The 12,116-nt window shown below is 43.8% G+C and overlaps 1 protein-coding gene across 5 annotated transcripts in view; it reads left to right on the plus strand.

Moving 5' to 3' along the window:
• Window positions 1–12,116, plus strand: part of Pcca (propionyl-CoA carboxylase subunit alpha) — a 334,592-nt gene that overhangs the window by 71,582 nt on the left and 250,894 nt on the right. For all 5 annotated transcript variants that reach the window (XR_015638170.1, NM_019330.2, XM_087586568.1 and 2 more), the window contains 1 exon segment: window positions 3,568–3,699. Coding sequence is in view for 4 of the 5 variants with exons in the window: in NM_019330.2 (NP_062203.2) it covers window positions 3,568–3,699 (132 nt within the window). In the remaining variant the exon portion in view is untranslated.

Below are 12,116 nucleotides of genomic sequence, written 5' to 3' on the forward strand. Positions count from 1 at the left end.
AGGCTGCCTGGCTGCTGTTAATCACAAGTCTCGCCCTGTAATCATAACGTATTTTGGATGTTCTCATTTATATTATCTCTGAGACTCTTTGTGTGGGCATTCTGATTGCTTGATTGCATCTGCCTGGCACAGCGTTTTTAAAAGCAGCATTGATGACAGAATCATGTGGCCTCGCAGGTAAAATGAGAATCTGAAAAGACAATTGTTGGGTGAAGCGTGATTGCTGCCTTGTGCCTTGAGTCCTGTCCAGTGAGCTGCAGCTTGGCATACAGAAGTGCGTAGATTATCACCCTATTGCCTGTGGCTTCTTTATTCTGGTGGAGACACAGGTTGCTGGCGGCTAGAGATCAGAGGTTGCCACTCTTCTTAGACAGAACAGATGTATTTTTCATGTGTTTTACATTTTTTGTAGTTTTATATAAGATCTTTCCCCTCTCAAAGAAGATTCTGTTAAAACTAGATAAAAATATGGCTGAAACTGTATTTTATGAATACCTGGTATGGCCAGAAAAATTCCTTACATAGAATTGTTCAGTTCCTAACATGAATGATTGTAGGTATTGGGTCCCTGTATTATTGGTATCCTGTGGACCTAGCTGTCTTATTATCCCGGTGTATTATCCCTTTTATTACAGTTTCTGAAGGGTGGACTACTCAGGTTAGTGCTTTATACAATTATTGATGGCGTTCAGGACATGTTGTACCCAAATACGACATCTTTGATATTAGAAGTGGAAGGAATTTGAGCCACCAGCAGAAATAGGAGTTCTCTCTGGCCTTCTCCCACCATCTCCCATGCAGCAAATCAGAAAACCTTAGGAGATTCCCTTAGCTCTTCTCGAGTAGGTCACAAGATCTTCCCATGATAAGTGCCAGGGATGGGGAAACATGGCCGACAGGGCTTGTTGTGTATCTCCAGAATATATCTCCAAACAGATGCCTTTCCCTATAACCCTTTCATTAGTGAGCTCTGATGCTTCCTGTTCTGCACGGTTTATGTTAGCTATGACATCATGTTCATGCCCCGCCCATCCATTTGCACAGCTGACCACGCTTCATCAGACCTTCGGCAAACCTCTGTAAAACTCTCAAAGCTTTTTACATTCTGTCGTATGTATACTTTAGTGGTAGAATTCCTGCACAGCAGATATAAGTCTGTGTGTTCAATCTCCAGCACCAAACTCACAGATAACACCTTTGAGCAAAACACTCAGGACTAGCTGTTCTTTTGTCTCTCATTTCCCTATCATGGCAGACTGGGTGTTGCATGAGACATAGATACATAAACTCATCTACTTTTCTTCAGTCAGTTTGTCTTTTATAGTCAGTGCAACAGCTGTAAACCTAGGAAGAGGAGGGAAGGAGTTTCCCTCATTTCATCACTTGACTTACACCAGCCAGGCTGGCAAATCAGTTGCTCCCCCATGGCCACCCCCAAAATGGACCTAAATTGAATTTTCCTTTCTTCTATCTGCTTTTGAGCAGGAGGAGAAATATTCATCTTGAGTTTAAAGACATTGTTTTTCAATATTTTATCTCTGAATAATTTTAGTTGTATTTTATGTTTATTTCTGAGGGAGGGTCTCACTGTGTAGCCAAGGCTACATAAATTTTGAATTTGACACCATATTGCTTTAGCTTCCCAAGTGTTGGGTTAACAGGTGTGTACTATCATGCCCAGCCTCAATGGCAGTTTTTAATTTCCCCCCTATAGCCGATTCTTTGGACAGTTTGTGACCCAGTTCAGCCTTGTCTTATAACTTGTGTACCTCTGTTTCTCTCCTGAATATCAGTCTGGATTATGTTCTATTGTACAGGTCAAGCTGTCTTCTAACCCACATAACCTTTTCATTAGTGACCTCTTAGGCTTCCACTTCCTGTTCTGGGTGGTTTTAATTTTCCTTGGCCGTTCTTGCTGGGCAGTCTCAGCCATGCACTGCTGTAGTTACTCTGGCCATAAAGATAATGGGATCCCTTTCCAGCAGAGAATTCTGTCTGTGTAAGTAGCAGTTCGGGTGTGTGATGTTTACATATCCTTCACATAAGGCTCTGAGAGAATCAGGGCAGACGCTTTACCCTCGGTGCCCAGCATACACATCTGCTTTGTCTCTTCTCAGCATCAGCTTCATTCCCTGACCCCATGGCCTGATCCTTTATCCCACCATCTCCTCTGCTACTTTTGTAGTCTATGTTTTGGTGCCACTTAAATCCTAGCTCCTTGCCGTGACTCTAATCACTGTTTCCCCAACACTACTTTTTAAAATTTAGATTACAGTGATGTAAATTCAGTCATGTAGATACTTTTTCAGGGAAAAATTATTTTATATTGTTTTTATTTTGACATTGTGTACATGCACAGTGCCCGTGAAGTCAGAAGAAGGCATTAGATCTTTCTGGATTCAAGATTATAGGTATGTGTGGGTTACAGTGGTGCTGGGAACCAAACACAGGTCCTCCACCAGAGTGGCAAGCGTTCTTTTTTTTTTTTTCTCTCCATCTTTATTAACTTGGGTATTTCTTATTTACATTTCAATTTATACCCTTTCCCGGTTTCCAGGCCAACATCCCCCCTATGGGTGTTCCCCTCCCCATCCTCCCCCCATTGCCGCCCTCCCCTCAATAATCTCGTTCACTGGGGGTTCAGTCTTGGCAGGACCAAGGGCTTCCCCTTCCACTGGTGCTCTTACTAGGCTATTCATTGCTACCTATGAGGTTGGAGCCCAGGGTCAGTCCATGTATAGTCTTTGGGTAGTGGCTTAGCCCCTGGAAGCTCTGGTTGCTTGGTATTTTTGTTCATATGGGGTCTCAAGCCCCTTCAAGCTCTTTCAGTCCTTTCTCTGATTTCCTTCAAAGGGGATCCCATTCTCAGTTCAGTGGTTTGCTGCTGGCATTCTCCTCCGTATTTCGGCAAGCGTTCTTAACAGCTGATCCATCTCTCTAGCCCCGGGCTTACTTTTAGTTTAAAACCATAATTGTACCTGTTAAATTCTCACATCTTCTCGGTACATCTTTTGTAGATACATTTTTGGCACATTTTTGTAGATAGAAAGCAAACATTCCTGACTTTCTCTGAGTTACAGGTATCTGTCAATGTTCCTTTGAGTTTGGTGGTGTCTGTTTGGTCACTGCATTTAGCTCAAAGGTGGGTACATAGCTGGTATCTAATAAACTTGGTGTCTGTGTTCTGTTTTACTATGTGGAAGACATTGAGTATGCACAGATTTACAAGGCAACTTAAAGGTGAACATACTGTTTATTTAGTGAGAGCACATTAAAGGGACAGTGTCATGTCAGTTGCTTTTGCCAAGGATGTTGTCCATATCAGTAGTGTTCTCCACTGTTTTCCTCTCAGTGGCCTAGCTTTGTTTTATTGATCTGTGCTCTCTTGTGTTGTGAGGCAATGAAATACAATAATATTGTCTCACATTCTCATTTTAACATTGGCTACAGAAATAATAAATACAGTTATATAATCGTTCATACCTGTGTGAGCATTTCTTTATAAAAAAATTGAGATTTCACATCATGATGCCTTGTTATAAATTTTAACTTGTTTTTTCTTCTCAGGCAGCAGAAGATGTCACTTTCATTGGACCTGATACTCATGCTATTCAAGCCATGGGTGACAAGATAGAAAGCAAACTGTTAGCCAAGAGAGCAAAGGTCAACACAATCCCTGGTTTTGATGGGGTAGTAAAGGTGAGAATCGTTTATTTAAATCTTTATGGTATGTACCCTTACTCAAACATTCCATGACAAAATATAGCTGTTGTTTATATATATGAGAAAATATGGAGTGGCTTAAATCAGGTTGTTGTTAGTGCTGAAAACTATGGGCAGCGAGAAGACATCGATGTATTGTATGTGATGAGTGGGTGAGTGGACACTGATGTATGTGATGAGTGGGTGAGTGGACATTGATATACTGTATGTGATGAGTGGGTGAGTGGACATTGATATACTGTATGTGATGAGTGGGTGAGTGGACATTGATGTACTACTGTATGTGATGAGTGGGTGAGTGGACAATGATGTACTGTATGTGATGAGTGGGTGAGTGGACACTGATGTACTGTATGTGATGAGTGGGTGAGTGGACACTGATGTACTTACTGTATGTGATGAGTGGGTGAGTGGACACTGATGTACTGTATGTGATGAGTGGGTGAGTGGACACTGATGTACTGTATGTGATGAGTAGGTGAGTGGACACTGATGTACTGTATGTGATGAGTAGGTGAGTGGACACTGATGTACTCTATATGATGAGTGGGTGAGTGGACACTGATGTACTGTATGTGATGAGTGGGTGAGTGGACACTGATGTACTGTATGTGATGAGTGGGTGAGTGGACACTGATATACTGTATGTGATGAGTGGGTGAGTGGACACTGATGTACTCTATGTGATGAGTAGGTGAGTGGACACTGATGTACTTACTGTATGTGATGAGTGGGTGAGTGGACACTGATATACTGTATGTGATGAGTGGGTGAGTGGACATTGATGTACTACTGTATGTGATGAGTGGGTGAGTGGACAATGATGTACTCTATGTGATGAGTGGGTGAGTGGACACTGATGTACTGTATGTGATGAGTGGGTGAGTGGACACTGATGTACTTACTGTATGTGATGAGTGGGTGAGTGGACACTGATGTACTGTATGTGATGAGTGGGTGAGTGGACACTGATGTACTGTATGTGATGAGTAGGTGAGTGGACACTGATGTACTGTATGTGATGAGTAGGTGAGTGGACACTGATGTACTCTATATGATGAGTGGGTGAGTGGACACTGATGTACTGTATGTGATGAGTAGGTGAGTGGACACTGATGTACTGTATGTGATGAGTGGGTGAGTGGACACTGATGTACTTACTGTATGTGATGAGTGGGTGAGTGGACACTGATGTACTCTATGTGATGAGTAGGTGAGTGGACACTGATGTACTTACTGTATGTGATGAGTGGGTGAGTGGACACTGATGTACTGTATGTGATGAGTAGGTGAGTGGACACTGATGTACTCTATATGATGAGTGGGTGAGTGGACACTGATGTACTGTATGTGATGAGTAGGTGAGTGGACACTGATGTACTCTATATGATGAGTGGGTGAGTGGACACTGATGTACTGTATGTGATGAGTGGGTGAGTGGACACTGATGTACTGTATGTGATGAGTGGGTGAGTGGACACTGATATACTGTATGTGATGAGTGGGTGAGTGGACACTGATGTACTGTATGTGATGAGTGGGTGAGTGGACACTGATGTACTCTATGTGATGAGTGGGTGAGTGGACACTGATGTACTCTATGATGAGTGGGTGAGTGGACACTGATATACTGTATGTGATGAGTGGGTGAGTGGACACTGATGTACTCTATGTGATGAGTAGGTGAGTGGACACTGATGTACTTACTGTATGTGATGAGTGGGTGAGTGGACACTGATGTACTGTATGTGATGAGTGGGTGAGTGGACACTGATATACTGTATGTGATGAGTGGGTGAGTGGACACTGATGTACTCTATGTGATGAGTGGGTGAGTGGACACTGATGTACTGTATGTGATGAGTGGGTGAGTGGACACTGATGTACTGTATGTGATGAGTGGGTGAGTGGACACTGATGTACTCTATGTGATGAGTGGGTGAGTGGACACTGATGTACTGTATGTGATGAGTGGGTGAGTGGACACTGATGTACTTACTGTATGTGATGAGTGGGTGAGTGGACACTGATGTACTTACTGTATGTGATGAGTGGGTGAGTGGATAATGATGTACTCTATGTGATGAGTGGGTGAGTGGACACTGATGTACTTACTGTATGTGATGACTGGGTGAGTGGACACTGATGTACTGTATGTGATGAGTGGGTGAGTGGACATTGATGTACTGTATGTGATGAGTGGGTGAGTGGACACTGATGTACTCTATGTGATGAGTGGGTGAGTGGACACTGATGTACTGTATGTGATGAGTGGGTGAGTGGACACTGATGTACTGTATGTGATGAGTGGGTGAGTGGACACTGATATACTATATGTGATGAGTGGGTGAGTGGACACTGATGTACTGTATGTGATGAGTGGGTGAGTGGACACTGATGTACTGTATGTGATGAGTGGGTGAGTGGACACTGATGTACTGTATGTGATGAGTGGGTGAGTGGACACTGATGTACTTACTGTATGTGATGAGTGGGTGAGTGGACATTGATGTACTGTATGTGATGAGTGGGTGAGTGGACACTGATGTACTGTATGTGATGAGTGGGTGAGTGGACATTGATATACTGTATGTGATGAGTGGGTGAGTGGACACTGATGTACTCTATGTGATGAGTGGGTGAGTGGATAATGATGGGTATTGTCACTGACAAAAACATTTGTGGTAGAATACACTTTTAATCTTTGAACTAGGGAGGCAGAGCAAAGCCAGGCAGAGGTCTCTGAGTTTGAGGCCAGTTTTGTCTACAGCAAGTTCCAGGCCAACCATGGTTACATAGTGAGATCCTGTCTTAAGAAAGGGAAAGAGGTGTGTGTTGGGGGAGGGGCAAGGAAGGAAGGAAAGAAAAGAAAATGCAGTCAGACCTCCCTAGTGTGTCTCTGTAGATATCCTATATAAGCTTCCATGCTCCTTCTGCAGCTCCAAATAGCTTGATACCACGGGCCAGGCACACTGGGCATATCAAGGACATCCCCATGGCTGTGAGCCTTGGGCAGTTTCTAAGGTTCTCAGGACTGGTGTCAGGTGTTGGGTAATTGCCATTTAATATCCAGCAAAATTGTTGAGGCTTTTAGTCACAAAGATACAAGGAACCTCCCGAAATGCGCTTGCTAGTAAGTTTTATTTAATTACTTATTTTACCCAGTGTGGTCCCCTGGGAATCCTAGGCCCTAGGCTCTTGCTCCTGCTGCTCTGTGTCTGGAATGTGGGGACCAAAGGCACACAGCGTGTCACATGGTGTTGGCAGCAGACTGCTGTTGATTTGGATCTCCAGGAAAACCACCAGATTTTTCTGTTCTGTGTTTTCATTATTAGTCCTTCACTGATAGGCATTATCGTCCCTACCTGTTGGTGTAGCAGTGACCGGATTTTGGCCTTTTGAGATCCTCAATTTGAATCTTATTTGATCACAACAGTACTGATGAGCTATAATTCAGGTAGACACTGGCTTCCCATCGGCTAGCTGTGTCCCTAGGGTTCAAGGGAGAGGTTTTAGGGAGCACTTGTCTTAGAACTCCATTTGCATAGCAAATGTTCTCTTGTGACGTTAATAGGTATAGGTTCTCCCGGGAGGAAGGACTGCTCCTTGATTAGAGAGCTAACAGTGAAAACTGTGGGTGGGACACTGGAGGAAGGACTGCTCCTTGGTTAGAGAGCTAAAGGTGAAAACTGTGGGCGGGACACTGGAGGAAGGACTGCTCCTTGGTTAGAGAGCTAACAGTGAAAACTGTGGGCGGGGCACTGGAGATGCCATCCTTATCTGTCACACAGGTAGTTTATAGGTACAGGAAGAACTTGTGTGACATTGACAGGAATGAAGGTTGACACTGCACCGTCTATTTTGACAAAACGACATGATCCTCCATTAATTATTAAACTCTTTTGTGAGTTGAAGGGCAGAGGGGGAGATGGACACTTCATTTTGTATTAGAGCATTTCCTCCCAGAGTTTTCTTCTCCTGAGTTCTTTAGGTGATATGGAATAATTATTTTTCCATTTTTATTTTATATTTTATAGGTGTCTTTATAGAAAAAAGTGGTACTTAATTTTTGGAGTGGGTTTCTAGCTTACTCTGGGTCTTATTTGACTCTTAAATTTCACTTGTTATAATACTGTATATGTATTCTGGTATGACTTCTGTATGCTGCTAATAGGAATGTAAATTTATGTGCCATTATGGAAATCAGTATGGCGTTTCCTCAAGAAATGTGAATAGAAAAACCAAGTGATTCAGCTGTACCCTTCCTGGGTATTTAACAGAAGAAATCAAAGTCATGATAGGATTGAGACCTGCACAGTCATGTTTGTTCAGCACTGTTCATAATAGCCCTGCAATAGATAAAGAGAATGTGTTATGTCTGGGTCACAGTGAAGTATTATTCAGCCATAAGACATAACATAAATCATGCCATTTGCTGGAAAATGTATGGTGCTGGAAATGACAATGTCTACAGAAATAAGCCAGAGTCAGAACAACAAACACTTCTCCTGTATCCCAGGCGTGGGAGGAGAGCCATGAAAGTCGGACAAGGAGAGGCCTGAGGACAAAATGGAGTTGGTAGATTGCTTGCTTAGTATGGACAAAACTGTGGGTTAAATACTCAGCACCACACAGACCTGCAATCCTAGCATTTGGAAGCTGGAGAGAGGAGAGTCAGAAGTTCAAGGTTTTCCTTGTCTATATACCGTGTTTGAGGCCATCCTGCTAGACTTGAGACGATAGCAAAACAAACAAACAAACAAACAAACAAACAAACAGGAGACTATTAGGAAATAGGAAAGAGACCAAAGAGGTTGGGATAGTGGGGGATAAATGAATTAAAATATTCTTATATGCTTATGAAGTATCATGACAGTATTAATTTATGTTTTGGACAATTAATATACACTAAGCACACAACCGTAGAACAGTTTTCCCCTTCATCCAAGAAAACGGAAACTAGCTCTATCCTAGCAATTAGAAACAAGCTATCAAATGCTCATTCCTACTTTGCTGGTTTGTACATTTAGAAACAAGCTATCAAATGCTCGTCCCTCCTTTGCTAGTTTGTTTATGCTGTGTCAGCTATGCTTACTGTGATGTTTTTATGCTCATTGAAGAATATACTAAGTATCCCAAGGCTTTAGAAAGTACAGTCACACATCCAATGGAAAAAAGATAGCATTTTCAGCAAATGGTGCTGGTTCAACTGGAGGGCAACATGTAGAAGAATGCAGATCGATCCATGCTTATCACCCTGTACAAAGCTTAAGTCCAAGTGGATCAAGGACCTCCACATCAAACCTGATACACTCAAACTAATAGAAGAAAAACTAGGGCAGCATCTGGAACACATGGGCACTGGAAAAAATTTCCTGAACAAAACACCAATGGCTTACGCTCTAAGATCAAGAATCGACAAATGGGATCTCATAAAACTGCAAAGCTTCTGTAAGGCAAAGGACACTGTGGTTAGGACAAAACGGCAACCAACAGATTGGGAAAAGATCTTTACCAATCCTACAACAGATAGAGGCCTTATATCCAAAATATACAAAGAACTCAAGAAGTTAGACCGCAGAGAAACAAATAACCCTATTAAAAAATGGGGTTCAGAGCTAAACAAAGAATTCACAGCTGAGGAATGCCGGATGGCTGAGAAACACCTAAAGAAATGTTCAACATCTTTAGTCATAAGGGAAATGCAAATCAAAACAACCCTGAGATTTCACCTCACACCAGTGAGAATGGCTAAGATCAAAAACTCAGGTGACAGCAGATGCTGGCGAGGATGTGGAAAAAGAGGAACACTCCTCCATTGTTGGTGGGATTGCAGACTGGTAAAACCATTCTGGAAATCAGTCTGGAGGTTCCTCAGAAAATTGGACATTGAACTGCCTGAGGATCCAGCTATACCTCTCTTGGGCATATACCCAAAAGATGCCCCAACATATAAAAAAGACACGTGCTCCGCTATGTTCATAGCAGCCTTATTTATAATAGTCAGAAGCTGGAAAGAACCCAGATGCCCTTCAACAGAGGAATGGATACAGAAAATGTGGTACATCTACACAATGGAATATTACTCAGCTATCAAAAACAATGACTTTATGAAATTCGTAGGCAAATGGTTGGAACTGGAAAATATCATCCTGAGTGAGGTAACCCAATCACAGAAAAACACACATGGTATGCACTCATTGATAAGTGGCTATTAGCCCAAATGCTTGAATTACCCTAGATGCCTAGAACAAATGAAACTCAAGACGATGATCAAAATGTGAATGCTTCACTCCTTCTTTAAATGAGGAAAAAGAATACCCTTGGCAGGGAATAGAGAGGCAAAGATTAAAACTGACACAGAAGGAACACCCATTCAGAGCCTGCCCCACATGTGGCCCATACATCTACAGCCATCCAATTAGACAAGATGGATGAAGCAAAGAAGTGCAGGCCGACAGGAGCCGGATGTAGATCGCTCCTGAGAGACACAGCCAGAATACAGCAAATACAGAGGCGAATGCCAGCAGCAAACCACTGAACTGAGAATAGGACCCCCGTTAAAGGAATCAGAGAAAGAACTGGAAGAGCTTGAAGGGGCTCGAGACCCCATATGTACAACAATGCCAAGCAACCAGAGCTTCCAGGGACTAAGCCACTACCTAAAGACTATACATGGACTGATCCTGGACTCTGACCTCATAGGTAGCAATGAATATCCTAGTAAGAGCACCAGTGGAAGGGGAAGCCCTGGGTCCTGCTAAGACTGAACCCCCAGTGAACTAGATTGTTGGGGGGAGGGCGGCAATGGGGGGAGGATGGGGAGGGGAACACACATAAAGAAGGGGAGGGTGAGGGATTAGGGGGATGTTTGCCCGGAAACCGGGAAAGGGAATAACACTCGAAATGTAAATAAGAAATACTCGAGTTAATTAAAAAAAAAAAAAAAAAAAAAGAAAGTACAGTCAAACCCAAGTATTCTTAGCTTCAGCATTCACAAAGTCAGTCACCCTGGATTAGAAAATACTTCAGAAATAGGTTTGACCGACTGTACTGAGCATACATAGGCTTTTTGTCCACATCTTTGAAATGACACTATAGTAACAGCCATTGGCTTAACATCTGCACCATGTTGGGCATTTTAAGTGAGAGGGTTTAAAGCACAGGGCATGGCATGGGTAGGTTTTATGTAAGCATCTTTTTTTTTAAGTTCTTTTCTCATACAATACATCCTGACCACAACTCCCCCTCCCTCCATTCCTTCTAGTTCCCTCACCCCTTTTCTCCCTCAGATTCACTCCCTCCTACCCCCAAAGAGTAGGCCTTCCAGAGATATCAACCATACACAGCACAACAAGATACAATAAGGCTAGGCACAAACCCTCAAGGCTGGGAGAGGGAACCCAGTGGGAGAAAAGGGAGCCATGAACAGGCCAATGTCAGAGACATCTCCACCCCCACTGTCAGGGGTCCCACAAAAACGCCAACCATAACATGGCAGAGCGCCTAGCACAGACTCATGCAGGCTCCGTTCTTACCACTTCAGTCTCTGTGAGCTCCTGTGAACCCTGCTACTTGATTCTGAGGGCCTTGCTCTCCCAGTGTCCTCAACACCTCTGGCTCCCACAATTCCTCCTCACCCTCTTCCACAGAGTTCACCAAGCTTGGAGGGGAGGGACCTGATGGAGACCTCCAACCTGGGCTCTCTTTCCACCTAACTTTTTCCCATTAATTAATTTGTTTATTCACTTTACACCTTGATCTCAGTCCCCCTCCCACCTCTCCTCTCAGTCCCACCCCTACAATCCCTCTCCCCACTATCTCCTCCCCGCTCCTAAGGGAAGGGGAAGCTTCTCTTGGACACCACACAACCCTGGGACACCCAGTTGAAGCAGAACTGAGTGCATCCTTTCCCACTGAGGCAAAACCGGGCAGTCCAGTTAGGGGAGGGGGATCTAGTGGCAGGCAACAGAGTAAGAGACAGTCCCTACTCCAGTTGCCAGGGAACCTACGTGAAGACCAAGTTGCACAACCTGCTGCAAATGTGCTTAGGGTCTAGGTCCAGCTCTTGCATGTCCTAGTCTCTGTGAGCCCAGGGACCAGGCCAGTTGACTATGTAGGTCTTACTGTGACCTCCTGCATTTCCTGGCTCACCCGATTCCATTACCCACTCTTCCACAAGACTCCCTGAACTCTGCCCCATGCTCGGCTGTGAGTCTCCATATCTGTCTCCATCTACTGCTGAATGAAGCCTCTCAGGGACAGCCATGCCAGGTTCCTGTCTGCAAGCACAGCAGAGCACCATCAACAGTGTCAGGGGTTAGCTCTCACCCATGGAATGGGCCTCAAGCTGGACCAGGCAGTGGCTGGTGTTCCCTCAATCTCCACTGCAT

The sequence above is a fragment of the Rattus norvegicus genome, chromosome 15 (assembly GCF_021556685.1).
Source record: "Rattus norvegicus strain SHRSP/BbbUtx chromosome 15, alternate assembly SHRSP_T2T, whole genome shotgun sequence".
Taxonomy (NCBI): domain Eukaryota; kingdom Metazoa; phylum Chordata; class Mammalia; order Rodentia; family Muridae; genus Rattus; species Rattus norvegicus.